The sequence below is a fragment of the Mugil cephalus genome, chromosome 19 (genome assembly GCF_022458985.1).
Source record: "Mugil cephalus isolate CIBA_MC_2020 chromosome 19, CIBA_Mcephalus_1.1, whole genome shotgun sequence".
NCBI classification, from domain to species: Eukaryota; Metazoa; Chordata; class Actinopteri; order Mugiliformes; family Mugilidae; genus Mugil; species Mugil cephalus.
Genome location: NC_061788.1, coordinates 7382086 through 7398046, shown reverse-complemented (window position 1 = coordinate 7398046; position 15961 = coordinate 7382086). Strand labels below are relative to the sequence as shown.

General features: G+C 41.4%; 1 protein-coding gene across 3 annotated transcripts; it reads left to right on the top strand.

Moving 5' to 3' along the window:
• Positions 1 to 167: 167 nt before the first annotated feature.
• On the top strand, positions 168 to 14272 carry LOC124996503 (guanine nucleotide-binding protein G(q) subunit alpha-like). Of its 3 annotated transcripts, none has more exons than XM_047569595.1 (8): positions 168 to 485; positions 689 to 849; positions 3517 to 3701; positions 9248 to 9402; positions 9699 to 9827; positions 11720 to 11849; positions 12323 to 12476; positions 12797 to 14272. In XM_047569595.1, the coding sequence occupies exons 2-8, from the start codon at positions 714 to 716 to the stop codon at positions 12985 to 12987; spliced, it is 1080 nt and encodes a 359-aa protein (XP_047425551.1). In that variant the 5' UTR covers positions 168 to 485; positions 689 to 713; the 3' UTR covers positions 12988 to 14272. The 3 variants fall into 3 exon arrangements, with proteins under 3 accessions (XP_047425551.1, XP_047425548.1, XP_047425549.1); XM_047569593.1 differs by having other exon boundaries at positions 170 to 485; positions 693 to 849; XM_047569592.1 differs by having other exon boundaries at positions 169 to 849.
• The last annotated feature ends 1689 nt before the right edge of the window (positions 14273 to 15961 follow it).

The following is a 15961-nucleotide window of genomic DNA, read 5'->3' as shown; positions in this document are numbered from 1 at the left end:
GAAAGGTGAAAGTTGCTGTGGGTCTCACTGTCGCATGCATCCGTAGTTTGCCAGTTAACACCGGAAATCTATTCCCATAATGTAATAGTGAAAGCCCACACGGTTTCCCATCACAGCACAGCCCTCGGTCTGTCACATGGTGCCTCCTCTGGTTTGCAGCCAGGACGCACGGAGGACGGGACAAAGTGAACGGGACTCAGGAGGAAAACACGAGCTTTCAGCACAAAGCGGAGTCACGAGCAGTGGCAGAAGAAACCCTGCTGGAGAATAACTTTTTTTGGCATCTTTGTTAACATGTTTCTAACGCTATGAAGTAAAAAAGAAAAGAAAGAAAGGAGGGGAAAAAAGAAAAGAATAGAAAAACTCCGCCATATTCAGACCACCACGCCCGGAGCTCAGACATCGGGGGGTTAAAGACTTCGCTGCAGAGTCCGATAAAAAGTTATTGCACAAAGTTGATTTCCTCCTCGCAGGAGAGGAACAAGGTAAAAACAAACTGCCGTGAGAACTTCCTCAAAAAATTTCACACTTAAGCTAAATCTTTGTTTGCAGCTCAGGAGAACGCGGTTGGAGTGGAGCGCGCAGTAGTGTTTATGCGGGATTTAATCAAAAATATATTGGCTTGAGGATACGCGGGGCTCATTCTCCTTTACAGTATAACCAATATTATGAACGTGTCTTTGCCTTGGAAGGTGAAGTGTTATCCGGGAGGGATGACTCTGAGCTCCGTTGGGGCTTGCTGCCTCAGCCCGGAGGCCAAAGAGGCTCGACGGATCAACGATGAGATTGAGAGGCAGCTCCGCCGGGACAAGAAGGACTCCCGACGGGAATATAAGCTCCTTCTGCTGGGTATGGGATAAAAAATACTGTCTTTCTCAGATACACCTACTATATGTTAATTAAAAAAAGAAGAAGCATGCATTACAAATGTTCCTCAGTTAACTATAAAAAAAATTCTCTTCCCATAACGTCCCGTCCTTTATTCTGCATTATAGAAGCACTTTTATTGATTCAACAACATCTGCAAGTTATTAATGTTGATGTTGTGCAGGCGTGTAACCCATAAACCTCCCCAAATCTGTGCCTAAGAGCAGTTTTTGATGTAAAATACTTCCACTCTGTGACATAAATAAGCTGAAAGGAACCCATTAAATCAAATATGTAAACATCCTTGAAACTACTTGAGCGTGCTTTGATGCATTTTTACTTATGAACAGTGGAGTAAGATGTATCTCTAAACCTAAGCAGCAATGATTAAAAAAATAACGATTAATAAAAAAATAAGATTTTTACTATGAAGTAGGAAAGGTAATAGTACACACACTCTTTTTATATGTAGTTTAGTCCAGGGGTTTCCAAACTAAGATTTGAGCAAAAGGGTCAAGATGAAGGAAACATCCGACGGCAGAAAAGTCCTGGTATTCAGCTTTGTTTGTTTTCTTTGTGAAGTACTGGATGTTGTTGGGCCTAAAGCTGTAATCTGGGAATCAGATGATTTAGGAGAAGAAGAAACGTTTCAGGTCTTCATGCAAGAGTCGCGTCAGGATGGGGAGGGAGAGGCTCGCATATTTTTGCGAAAGTGATCCAAATACGTTAAAAGTTTGGGAACTACAGGTCTAATCTTTAATGGCGTGTTTTATAAGCTTGTCCTTTGCTATTTTTCTGTAAAATCCTGATGCAAAAAGTAACAAGGCCACTGTCTAATAAACGTAGTGCGATAAAAAATATATTTTACATCCTGTGATATAGTGGAGTAGAAGTAAAAAGCATCGTTAAATGCACATGTAAAGTACCCAATGACTTTGCTTTTTGTGTTTAATTGCTTTTTCCTATTAATTTTTAAAAGATTAACAATTACCTAAAATTGCAGGGGACTGTGGTTTTTTAGTGCAATAAACTAAGTTGTACGTGAAACTGGTTAAATCAGTTCTTGTATATCTAAAAGGAATGTTTTTTGGGCTTTTTGGCCAAAAAAAACAACAACAACTAAACAAAATAATTAAATATTCCACCTTGTGCTCTGGAACAAAACTGCACCGGTGCATTTTTTAAAACACAATAATCAAAAAAAGTTACTGGCATCTTATCAGTGGTGTGTAAACATTAGATGGAGATGCAGTTGCAGTTATTATTTTACATTTAAGTATATCCAAACTAACCTTTAGTATGTGTGCAGCTGACTTTTATTTAAGCCACTCAAATGAAGAAAATGAGGTACTGAAAGTAGTTGGATGCAAAACGATAGGTACGTGGTTGACTTTGAACCATCAGGAATATTATAATCACTGTAATCTACTTTATGAAGGAGCCTTTATCGGTAATATAGACACAGATAAAGGCATCATAGCTGAATCATCATGGGAGGCCACATTTTATTTTCAGTTTGTTTTTATAATGGACGAATCAATGCTGCAGAAGTTTGAAGCAGTCACTCTGGTTATTCTGCTTTTGGAAACGACTGACTCACGCTGAATTCGCTGCACAACCACTCTTTCTGTTTTCACACTTTTCAGCGCTGCACACTTTGGACGAAATTTCAAATAGTTTACACTTCATCTTGAGATTAGATTTGTGTTTTTTTTTGTTTAAAAACAACTAGATAGCTTTCTACGCCGGCAATCTTTTTGCTTTCACCTCGCTCTGTGTGCACAGCTGCTCATGAATTCTGTCATTTCAGCGCTTTTAGCTACGAGGGAAACGCTGTAACGCTCTTCTAATACAGTTTATTTTTTGTTCAAACGAACCCAGCAGTCACCAGTGAGACTCTTTGTCAGAGCTGACGTAGAGAATAAACGTTCTCTACAGGACAAGAACCACGGGACTCAAGAGTAAGATGCAACCCAGATGAGGCGGGGGTAATTAAGGAAGGCCCAGGATTACATAAGACACTGGCCAAACCCTTGCTTTCGTTTTAACAGACAGAAAGTGGACTTTTAAAACTGATCCCACCGTGTAGGCTCTGTGAGATATCCTGTTTCATAGAGAACCCATAGTCCTACTGTGTCTACCAACAACAAATAGGCATAGTTGGCTAAGTTGGTGCTCACACGTTAATGTCACAGTTATAAAGATTATTGCGCTGGAAGTACATAAATGAAATTCCTGAAAGTTTTGAGATTTTAATCCGATGATGTCAAGTTAGGGAATTACCAACGTGATCCAAATTTAACCTGAAAGGAGTGTCCGTAGATGATAAATGGTGAGACAAAGGTGGAAATGTTCTCCACTGATTCACGTCATATATATTCAAATGTATCAGTCATCCCTCAAGCTCACTAATGGGCCAGATCAAGCTAACAATTACAACAGTTCACTCTTATCGCTGCTAAAAAACTGCAATCCCCAGCTGTTTTGGATAACTGTTGAGTTTTTAAAAAGGAATTGACGCATTTATATACAACAGGGTTCATGAACTCAAGCCGCGCAAGTCATCGAGTTTTGAAAGACGCAAAAACGGGCGTTGTTGATACCAAATTACAGAGTGTGCAGTAATGTCATGTATCGCCCTGTGATCAGGAACTGGCGAAAGTGGGAAGAGCACGTTCATCAAGCAGATGAGGATCATCCACGGCCGCGGGTACTCTGATGAAGACAAGAGAGGCTTCACCAGGCTGGTCTACCAGAACATCTTCACGTCCATGCTGGCCATGGTCCAAGCCATGAACACGTTACACATCCCCTACAAGTATGAGCACAACAAGGTATGCCATACGATAGTTCCTGTGTCATTCTGTCAGGCGGTTGAGTAAGAGGGTTTACCACACACCATCCCACAGAAACATGTGCAAGGTTTACTGTCTCTGACACTGACGGATCTTGCAGTGTGTGTGTGTTAGTGTGCGTTCAGGGGTGAAGCACTTCTGGTAATTTGCAACCGTGTTTAGTTTTGCAATCGTGCCTGTCAGAGAGTTTTGTCTAATTACGGTGCAGGCGGCGGTGTGTTGTGCACGGTGCTACACTGCAGGCATTTAAAGGCAGATGCCGCTGAGTACAAGTACATGTGAGAAACAAAGTGAAAGCAGGGACAGAGATGTCCCCGGTAATCGCGGAGGAATGTGTCCCTGTCGCACCGACAGCAGGAGCTTATTAATCACACACGTTTGCTAGCTTACATAAGCATGCTACGTCAGTTAAAGCTGCAGGTCAGGATGTGACCCTGGCGACGGGGGCTGGACCTCTGTTAGCATTAACCATCTGAGTCAGCGTGTACGTTATGTTATTTCTCTTAGTAAAGATTAGATTCTGTGGAAGCTCTTGGAATAGCACTGTTTGGAACTCACCTTGGGGATATTTAGGTCAGAGGTCAGAAAGGTCGAGAAGCAAACGGCTGTGTCCGAAACGCGTTTGTAAATTTATCAGGTGTGTGGTGTCTTTAAATGCGAAGCTTTCTGCTAAGTGTCCCAAGATGCAGTGCGTTATGTGTCCAAAATCTTAAATTACCACACAGTGTTAGAGTATGTAAACTAAGCCCCTCCCCCTTACAAACAGTGACTGTCCAGTCAAAGCATAACTACGCTAACTACGAATAAAACTCAAGAAGTTTTGAGCTGTGTGATTGACAGGAAATTGTTAATTATTCCTTAAACCCTCTGTGTTCATGTATTTGTGTTGTAAAAGCATATCTAGCTCACATCCCTAATGATACTTCTGAGGTCAGGTATCATATCATTAACTTACTACTGGCTAGAGCCGACTTAAAAACCTCTTCCTTTTACTAGTGGGTATTATTTCCTCATTATGCGCAACGGCCAACAATAATAGGCAGCTCTGGTCTGTTCTTGTTTTGGGTTTAAGGAAGTTTTCTCTCAAGCAAGCAACCCCCAACCTAACGAGCTATCCAACACAGTGCTGCATTCACCCATTTGTATTGATATTTTCTCATAGTTACTAGGGATATATCTCGCTTTTTTTTCTTTTTTTTTTACCTCTTAGCTTTAGCCTATTTTTCTTCTTTGCGTTCAAACATGTGCTCGGTCACCAGTTGTATATTAGGAGGCCTCTTACAGGGTTTTGTTTCGAGCCAGATCAGGTTACAAATTTAATCTGATCTCATTTAAACTGAATTTAGCTTTATTTGCTAGCTAGCAAAAGATGATAAAATCTGCAAGTAATAGTTGGCTTCATGCAGGAACCTCCGTAGCTGACAAATAAAGAAGCTAAAAGCGAGTAAATATAAAAATGGAAAAACTCTTCTTGATGTTTTTCATAGGTTTGGAGGATTAGCGTGATGGCTCTGGCCGTCGCCATCTTGGAGAGACTAAGTTGGGGCCCCCTACCTATTATATGTGTTTTATAATAAACCTAGTGCTATTTTTAAATATACATTATCATTATTATCATTTTGTATTCAATACTAAGCTATCCCTTATCCCTTTACTAAAATATATTTGATTCATGTTAATGTGGATTTAAAGAAATTCAAATTTGTGGGTGGAAATTAAAAAGAAGTATCTAAAAATATCTAATCAATCAAAGATTTTGCGACTACATTGACTCCCCCTAGGAGTCACAGACCCCCAGTTTAAATAATAATAATCCTCCCAGGCTTCTCAGAGGATATAAACTGCAGCATGAATTTGCAAAGTGCAAATTGCAGAAATTACATAGAGGACTACTGGTATTTGGGAAGGTTCATTAAGTATATGGAATGTCCTTTGTTCAACATGGTTCCTGAATGCACCACTGCCTATTGTTGCAAACGGTACAGGGCAGCCGGTTTGATAGGCAATTATTGATGTTCAAGTTAACGTACCGGATTTCCAGGTAGATGGCACCGAGGTGAGACTATGGTGCCAACCAGGTCTCTCTGCTGGTATACACACATCCTAAATTTAATACTTTATTAGAACCATCATCCTTTCACCTCCCCTGCTAATATTGACTACTCAGAATAGCTTTAAGGCGGATTACCCAACCACCTGTAAAATAAGAGGAGTGTTACAAAACTTAGTGTAGTAAAAGGATATCTTGTAAACATTTCCACAATGTTCTTCTTTGCTCTAAAAAAAAGTGAAACTTTTGGAATTTTCTTTATTTATTGACTATTATACTATAACGCTACTGTTCCAGTCTGCTCGATTTCAAATTGGGCTGCGTGTGGCGCCTGAACCAAAATGAGTTTGACACCGCTCCTCTAGTGTATCTCCGTCCGAAATTGAGGACATTCCCAAACATTTGGGAAGTGAGAGCCGCCCTTATTATTGTAAACAGTATTGGTGGCGCACTATGAGAAAAGAAGAGCACTTGACAGAGCCTCAACCTCTGGGGATATTCAATTGGATTGTTTTATTGTGTTATGGTTTTTTTTTTTTTTATTGATTCTAGGAGGTTTGTAAAAGTCCCAAACAGAGGCTGGCCCAGCAGCAGTTTCTGTTGATTTCCTTAAATGCGCCTCGTAATTTAGAAGAAGGAGCTACTGTACAAACACACAGAGCCTCCGGTAGCGATGTCAGTTAGCCTGGAAAAAAACAAGAGAAACCCTTTTCTCACCACTTCTGCATTCTAGGCAGATACTGAGCCGTCAGTTCCTTCGTAGAGTGAGCTTCATTTGAGTAATCAGCAGTGTAATGCTTCAAAGCATATTTCATAACACTGGGATTTTTCAGCTAGTGGTATGAACAGTGGTATAATAGCGAGCCAAAAAATGTTCCTGTTTATCTGTATATCAGTGGAAGAAAGTATCAGAACATCAAACACATCAGCCCATAAACAGAATGTCTGCGGTAGTATCTTGTACGGTAAGGCTGCCGGATAAGTTTCCTGATAAAAAAGCTTACACCTCCCAGGAGATCACGCCAAAGCTTCGAGCAAAAGCAGCTGAGAGTAAACAGACTATAATAGTTCACCCATAAATGACCATTAAGGTACTCCGAACAGCTTGTGCGTAAGTGTTTTCTGGCTGAACGGTTGCACTGTGGGTCCACAGAGCGGTGGTGGGAAGTGGAAATATTTATTATTAATCGGACACAAATTAGGGAAAGGCGGAGATGACAATTTCTGAGAAAACACACGGTGTCAATTTACAACCCCAGACTCCAGGATGGCTTTGAATCCTTGGTACTGTCTTTAGAACGTTGTGTCCATCGGTTCTTATTAAAAAGGAACAAAAACTAGACATGCAGTCGATAGAGCGGATGAAAAACTGAAAGTGGTGTCCGTGGAGGTTTGAGGTAATAATGATATAACTTAGAGAAGTAGTCAATAAAAGTTAATTGGAGCTACGATTACAATACTAGTTACTTTATTTTTAATTTGCTAATCTTTTATGAAAAAAAAAACCCATCCCCCACAATACAAAAACCAAGTTGAACTCACGTATAAGCAGCTCGGACCATAGTCAAAAGAAATCGAAGCTACTTATCGTGATAATTAAACATGCGGAAGATAATAACCTTTCATTCAATGATCTGTAAATGTTTGAAAGATGTGTGAAAGAATGTTGATTTGGAAAAACTGCAGTTCCTCAAAAGGCCACTCAAGGCCTCGCCCAACATCGAATCAGTTCCCACAGACTTGGTCTGTAAAATACCTTGTTCGACAATAGAACTTAACATGTTTACAGTCTGATACAAAAGTACTTTCAGTCTCTGTAGCTACTTTCCTTTGTACAGTTCACTTCTAGTGAAAATATGCCAAGGCTTGAAGTTAGCCACAGTTAAAGGTGTGACTGCTTTGAGTGGCACATGGGTGTTGTCACTGGTTGTTATTTGTTTGCTTCCGTGTAGCATTCTCACCTCAGCTCAACCTTTTTGATGAGTGTCATTCGCTGCCAAGATGATGACACGCACAGAGCTTCAAAACGCTTCAGGAAATCTACGGGTGAAGTCCTTATTTTTTATGTAGAGTCAGACTAATTGTTACTGAAGAGCTATCTATAACCCCTCATAATGTGGAAGTGGTGCTGTTGTTGACCAGCAATAGTTATATTAGGACGATAGCCTGTAAAAAAAAGTGGACGCCTTCTCAAAAGCAAAAGCATGCAGAGCTCCCCCTGGTGTTTGTCTGCAGTACAGGTCATAAACTCTGTTTCTTACATGTTAGTAGATGGGATTGGTCATTTTAGGTAGTTAATATATGCTGTGCTCCATTCACCTCAGGGGTGGGAAGTCGGAGCTGGGAAAAACAAGATGGCCGCGTCCACAAAAGCTCTTGCCTTATCCAAATATAACTTGGTGGAAACATGTACATTTTTTGACTGCAAAGTGATTTTTATTTTTTTTTTAAACAAAACATGATATTAACTAATATTATTATTATAATGTTGAACTAAATTTAGCTATTTAAGTTACACATATTGTAAATTGAACAGATAACTTGATGCAGTGATAAAATCTACAAGACAACAGGAGGCAGGAACTTATTAAAAAAAATCAAATCAAAAGTTTTAACTGTAATAAAAGATGCACTATTAATCACAGTTTGACACAGTGGTGTTTTGGTTTTACCAGGCTATTGTTTTCAGCCGTTGTTAGCGCGTCATAGACTTGTAGTTACCATATAACACATGAAAACTGTCTGTGACTAATCAGAAGTGCTAAAAAACGGAATATTACGTTGAATACATTGAAGACCCCTGTTCAAGAGGAATTTTTTCTGAAATGTTTTGTGTTTTGTTATTTGATGCATTAAAAACAGGATGTGACGTCATTATGATTGACAGTTGCCCCGACAACCACTCTGTGAAAGCGGCCCCATTAAGAGTGTAAGAGAAGGGAAAAGATAAATCAATTAATAAGCAAAGTGCAGTGTATAATCCAGCCTTTCCGAGTCATGGAGGTAGAGCAGAGTGCAGTGTTATTGGAGCACAGCTGCCAGTGAGTCTAGTGGAACTGTGGGCAGATCATCGATATCTCCACTCTTGGATTGTCTTGCAAGATGGCGCCGCCTGTATCTCTTTTTATTTTTGTTACAGTCTCGGGTTTGCGCGAGCAAAAACAAGTTCATCTGTTGATCACATTAAAGTGACTTACCTCTGACTTCTAAGACTGACGGTCTTAGAAGTCCTGGAAGGCTGCCTTTTACTACAGGCATTAACTTGTTAAGTACTTAACTGGTGGTATGAGTCATGACAGTAAAGGTGTAGCGGATGAGGCATTCTCGGCAAACCCGGTGACGTCACCGCTTCCCACCAACATCTGAAGTGATTCATTAGTTGTAATGTAATAAAGACAACCACGAGATCACGTCCACGTCAGTGTATTTGATTCTGAAAGAGTCATTAATCTGCGCGTGTCACTGTGTCCTTCAGGCCTACGCCGCTATCATCAATGGGGTTGATGTGGAAAAGGTATCAGCGTTAACAAACCAGCACGTGGAAGCGCTGAAGAGCCTGTGGAGTGACCCGGGAATTCAGGAGTGTTACAATCGGAAGAGGGAATACCAGCTCTCAGACTCCACCAAATAGTGAGTGTAACCAGAGACAAACAAATCCACTGTCAAGTACTTTCCAGCGTTTCAACTGCCGGCCGTCTCTTCAATGCACTCACCACGCCGAGGTTCAATAGTTATTCCATTTAGAAGTTGTTGACAAATGGCTTAAAAGCAAAGAATCAGCATCTAAATGCTCTATAAATAAATAATTGCAATGACATGGCGGAAACCAAATCAGTCACGTCGTCTCTCTCCCTGTCTCTCAGCGCTAAGTGGCTTTCATTTTCATTTCTTAACGGTGCATCCTCCTCCTCCTCCCCTGCTATTAGCTATCTGAATGACTTGGACCGGATTGCAGATTCCTCTTATCTGCCGACCCAGCAAGATGTGCTGAGGGTCAGGGTGCCAACCACGGGTATCATAGAGTACCCCTTTGACATGGAGAGTGTGGTGTTCAGGTGAGTGCTTCTGTTGTTCTTGTTATATTCATGCCAAAATGTCTAAAACTGACCTTAAACTCCTGTTCACTCAGAAAGCAAATCTGCTTGTTGTCCGTCTCTTTGCAGCTGACAGTAAATAGCAAATGTTAAAGGCTCAAGTTGCCTAGGTAACCATTTGTAGACGCCACACCCCAAATGGTTCCTGGTGGATTGGTGAAAGCCAGATTTGTGAATGGTGTTTCCATGTCATCAACATCATATGTTGGGGGGTTAGGTGTCAGAGTTGAGACTGCTACAGGTCTCGAATTTCATCAGCATCCAATAGCCTTTGCTAGTCTCCTCCTGTGTGTACACCTCTTAAATCAACGGTCGAATGTACCTCCAGCTGTCCTGCTGATGGTGCAGTTTTGTGCAAAGCAGCCTGATTTAAAAGAAAAGAAAATATCTGAGTCTTTTGCTGCTTATTTTACTCTGACATGGAACCTTGTTTTTTTTAATCAGACTATTTATGTGGATCTATTGGTTCTGGTTCAAATCACTTTGAAAATCTTGCACGGTCATAGTCCCCAGATGATGCACAGATCATGAACTCTGCCTCTTACATGATAGTAGATGGGACTAGTTTCTGTTAATAGGTCCTTAATATAGTGCTGATGTATTTCAAGAGTCCTTTTTTCTGGAAAGTTTTGTTTTAGTTAGTTATTCGAGACAATAAAAACAGGATGTGACATCATGATGATTGACAGTTGCCCTGACAACCATCCTGTGAAGCGGCCCCATAAGACCGTGAGAGTAGGAATAAATAAAATAAATAGTTTTTAGTAAGTGCAAAACGACGTATATGTGCACTTATGCTGGTCCTAGAACAGTAGTATACATAGTCAGGCATAACATTATGACCACCTTCCTAATATTGTGTAGGTCTCTCTTGGGCCTCCTAAAACAGTTGTGACATGGGCCTTTTGTAGGTGTCCTGTGGTGTCTGGTAACACAATGTTGCTTTGGGTCCTATGGGTTGAATGGAGGGGCCTCTGTGGGTCATCCCACAGATACTTGATCAGTTTTAGAACACCTTGTGCTGCTTTTCATGTTTTCTGAGTTGTTCCTAAAGCGTTTTTGTGTGTGTTGCATCCTGCTGGGGATGGCTGCTGCCATACAGGATTGTCATTACTCTGGGGTGGGGGTGCCTGGTCTACTCTGGTTTAGGTGGGTGGTACATGTCTAAGTAACATCCACACAGATGCCAGGTCCACAGTGCTATTCACTTCTCCTGTCAGTGGTCATAATGTTATGCCTGATTATGTATATAACTGTTCTAGCACCAGTATAAGTGCACACATACGTTGTTTTGCACTTACTAAAAACAAGCTGTCAAGATAAACAAGATCCCTGCAAATCGTTGATCTCGATTGCACTGTGTCTTTAGTCCTACTAAAGCTTAGCATGCTAACATGGCGAACAAGGCAAACACAAAACCCTTCAACATGCTAACATTTAGCACAAGAAGCACCTCCCTGAGCTGCTAGCACAGCACGTAGTCTTGTGTCTTCCTGTTCAAGGATCATTATGGGAGCGGGGTCACGGGCTGGAAGCTATTATGTCCATTATGTCCTCGTCTGAACGCAGCTGGAGCTGATTTACTTACTTCTGCCTAGTTATAGTATGGGCTCCATGGGTTCATGACATAGACGGTAATTTATATTTAATTGTTTCTGTTAAATGTTTCTTAAAGCCTTCCTGTTAAATTGAATAGATTATTCTGTGCTTAAATTCGGAAATTTAACCTTGATTGTATAAAGATAAATGCTCTCATGAAGGGAATTTAATATTGGTATTACAGCCTCTATGATGAAATCAAATGAACTCGTGATGATGTTTTTGTCAATGACGTCTCAAACCTGTGGCTGCAGGATGGTGGACGTGGGCGGCCAGCGCTCAGAGAGGAGAAAGTGGATTCACTGTTTCGAGAATGTCACTTCCATCATGTTCCTGGTGGCACTTAGCGAGTACGACCAGGTCCTCGTCGAGTCCGTCAATGAGGTGAGAAGCAGGCTGCTGCCCACAAAAATAACAATCTCATCCCTTCCTATGCTGTCCCCCCGAACGAGACGAGGACGGGGCTCACTTTTGGACAATCAAAAATATTCTCGGGAGGAACAAAAAGGGACATTGTTCTCTCCTTTTTAAGGCCGAACCTGTTTGGTAGCAAACGATGACCTAGATTTCTACAGAGTCCATCACTGGTCCCGTTTCTGTCCCTATTTTTCCACCCCCCCTCCCTCCCTTCCTCCCTCTTTCTGCCAAAGCCTCACCTCCTTGCTAGCAGTGTGTTGAGTCCACCTGCAGGGGGAGCTCTTTAGTCGCTCTCTTCAGCAGAGGGCTTCTCTCAGCAAGGCTCCTTCACTTGATGAGATTAGAACCAATTGAATTTGCTCACACAGGCAATCACTGCTGAAGTACTGCTGTCTAACACTATGTCTCATTTCATATCTCTGCTCGTATGTTCCTCAAAGAATCGGATGGAGGAAAGCATGGCCTTGTTCAAGACCATCATAACCTACAAGTGGTTCAAAGAGTCCTCAATCATCTTGTTCCTGAACAAGATCGATTTACTCGAGGAAAAAATCATGTATTCGCATTTGGTCGACTACTTCCCCGAGTATGACGGTAAGAGGAAGCGCATTCATTTTTTAATTTTTTTTGAACGCAAAGTGGTGAAAGAACTAATAAAACTTCAAATCGTAAGCAACAGAAACTTGCAAACCGCTGTCAGCTATTGACCATACGAGACCAAATGCAGCTGTAGCAGAGTGCGCTGAACTGATCAAGGTTGTATTTCAATGCTTAGAAATTCACATTGTGGGAAAAAAAAAACATGTTGTGCAACCATTTCTTTTTCTCTCATATTCTTGAGGTTTTTATTTAACCGCTGAAAACACCCGAGTGACTTCCTTGTGCTGCGTCTGCCCTCTCTTTCCTCGTACCAGGTCCCCAGCGGGACGTCAAGGCAGGAAAGGAATTCATCCTGGACATGTTTGTCAGCCTCAATCCGAACGAGAAGAGAATTATCTACTCCCACTTCACTTGCGCCACGGACACGGACAACATCCGGTTCGTGTTCTGCGCGGTGAAGGACCACATCCTGCAGGGCAACCTGGAAGTCTACAACTTGGTTTAACGTCCACTTTTAAAGCGGTGGTGTAATTCAATCGGCCCTGTACAGCTGGCAGTCAGGAGAGCTCTGCAGTTTGCTTCTCGCTGCAGATGAACACTATAATCCAAGACAGGATATAGAGAAGCCTCAGAGCTTGTCCGTCAAACGACTGTACTACTGATGTATTTCAAATTCTCTTGTTAGACTCTTTGGAAATGGATGTCTCCAGCTATTAGGAAGTGTGACCTGACAATTAAAGTGCCGCCTTGGTGAGGAGTCTATTATAGCACGCACTCTGAAATTTATGGGCCGCTTTGTGAGCAGTTGTACAGTGTAAATGCAGACGGACGGATTAAGAAGGGAAGAAAAAAAGAAAAGTTTTCCAGTGGCCTCAAAAAGCGTCTGAGTACTTGTAATGTACTAGGTCTCTCCTTCGGGGAACGTGTGGAAGGGAACGCAGGCGGACTGCAATGCAGCAACTCACACCACTAACCCAAGATATTTCTTTTTTTTTTTAATTGTTATTATTATTATAATTTTTTAAAGTTTTAAGTACTCTAAATAATTTGTGACTTAAAGGGAAGGAGTCAGAATTAACACTAATGACACGTTTTCTTTGCACACTGTACATGTTGTAACATTTCCGTTTGTGCTTCTGATGATTTCCGCAGCCTCGTTTCACTTGATTTGTTTTTTTTTTTTTTTCTTACACTTTGTCTGTGGTGCGTATGGCGGAGCACTTATTTTTCGTGAGCGTGGTTTTCATATATTTTTGTGGAACTAAACAAAGGGATTTCTGCAGTCGTTTTTCTAACAGTCGTGTCGAAGCTGTACGGTAGCGTGGCGTGATCATCCACTTCAGGGACCATTTGATTAGATTTTACCTAAAAATATTTTTTCCTGTATTTATCTGAACATATTGCACATGTTGCATGGTACAGTGATCTCCTTTTTTTTTTCTTCTTTTTTTTTTTTACTTTTGTTTGCGTTAAGGTCCGTGTCAGAAGGCTAACAGCTACAGAGAGGAGCTGTTAAATGTTAAACGATCTCTGGGGGCATTAAGTGTAGTGCGTTCTTGATCTTAAATCATGCTGTTCAAAGGTATCACATGCACGGACAAAAAGCTAATAAGACTGTATCCTCAGCACTAATGTTTACACCACCCTCTTCCCTTTTCTTGTTAAAAATAATTACAGTCTAATTTGTACGATTTAATTTATGGGTATATTTCACTGTCGCCGCAGTATCTGAATGTAGTCTTAGTGTTTTTAATGTGATTGGATAAATAAACAGTTCATTTGCTGCTCGCCTTTTCTGTCTTTTGTGGTTTTGTGTGTGTGTGTGTAAAAAACAGCCCCCTGCGCACTGATTGTTTGCTGTTCAAGTGTTTGCCTTCTTGGCTGCCCCATCGGCTCATCTGGAGCGGTGTTAGTCCTAAAATCCTCCTCTGTGATGCATCCATCTGGCTGGAGCCTGCAGCAGTAGGTCCATATTTTTAGTCTTGTACACGGGGATATATAGTGTGACAAAGAACCATTTATTTTTGGTAGAGGACAAGACGCTGAAAGTAATGTGGCAGTTGTACATGGCACTTGCGAGGATGGATGAAAGGGAGGGGTGGTAGGGGGGGAGGAGAGGCTGCCGGGCACGAAATCCTCAGCGGCCTCTTTCGCATGTTGTCACTTCAGCCCCGCAGTGACACCCAGTGAAACCATTATCACACGTGTCGCCGTGCAACGTATTAATACATGTAATGAATTGAACCACCACGGCTGCAGCTGAAACAACCTCGAAGAAAAAAAGAGTGAAAAATGGTAAGAAAAAATGTCTCGTTGAGGAAAACGTGCAGTAGTTTTAACATCAGTCATACAGCACTGCATCATGACGCCACTGGATCCCATTATGGCTGCATGTATCCCGCAGGCCTGGAATTCAGCTTACACTGTACAATATGCTGAGGCTGCAACTGACAGCAAACTAATTCGAAGCCCCCGGTGACAATCGTCATGCGGATGTCCAATAAAAAGTCAAAAACACATTGTGCCTCCGAAACAGTTGTGACTCATCAGAGAATAGACATGGGTCTTCTGGGGGTGTCCTGTGGTGTCTGGGAAGAAGATGTTGTTAGTGGGGGGGCTTTGGGTCCTGTGGCTCGAAGGGAGGGGGTGTGAACCTGCTGGGGGTGTTGTTTTATTTTAATTTTTGCAAAAAAACAAGTTCAATATAAAATGCCCAAAATATGACTTTAGATAATTATGTATGATAACTTAATAAAATCACTAGAAAGGTCAATCAGTTCACAGGCAACTTGTTGTTTTCCCTCTGTGTCCTTTATCTATGCTAAGCTAAGCTAAGCTAACCACTGTCTAGTTATTGCCTCATATTTAAAATCTGTCATATAGACTTGAAACATGGGAAACGCCACTTTTAAAATACTGTAATAAACACCCTATGTTGGATTATTTTGTTTAATCTATATAAATATGTATTACGATTAAAAAATTAGGATTATTTATTCATGTGCATAATTATTTAAATCAGGGGTCTTCTGATGGAGAGATTAAATATGATCACAAATCTGTTCATTTCTCTAATAGTTACAGTTGGAAGTTGTGTTTGTTGTTGCAACGTGTTTAAAAACAGATTCTCACTCTTCGTTAGCTGTTTGTAAAATTTCGTGCTCACGCGCTACGTTCGCTAACACCCTGTGCGTCCCCACGGGGGCTGAGCCTCCCCTGACCTTAAAAACCTAGTGACGCCCCTGGTCATTTGCTAAGGGGTGGGGGTGTCTAGTGCTACATCCACAGGAATACCAGGTTCAAAAGTTGAACGCTGAATTGTCTGAAGATGCTCAGGGTTAATCACTTCTCCTGTCAGTGGTTTTGTTGTTTTTAATGTTGCGGCTGATCTGTGTGTATATTGTCACCTGTCGAGCCACAAAAGGTGAAGGCGTGTTAATGCCTGCATTCCACTAAGGGGAGGTCCCACTATCACGCAT

Bases quoted from the DNA above. Each gene is read 5' to 3' on its own strand.
- LOC124996503 (XM_047569592.1), top strand. From the start codon at position 669: ATGAACGTGTCTTTGCCTTGGAAGGTGAAGTGTTATCCGGGAGGGATG. The intron at 11,850-12,322 runs GTGAGAAGCAGG...TGTTCCTCAAAG, and splicing joins TCGTCGAGTCCGTCAATGAG to AATCGGATGGAGGAAAGCAT. The intron at 12,477-12,796 runs GTAAGAGGAAGC...TCCTCGTACCAG, and splicing joins CTACTTCCCCGAGTATGACG to GTCCCCAGCGGGACGTCAAG.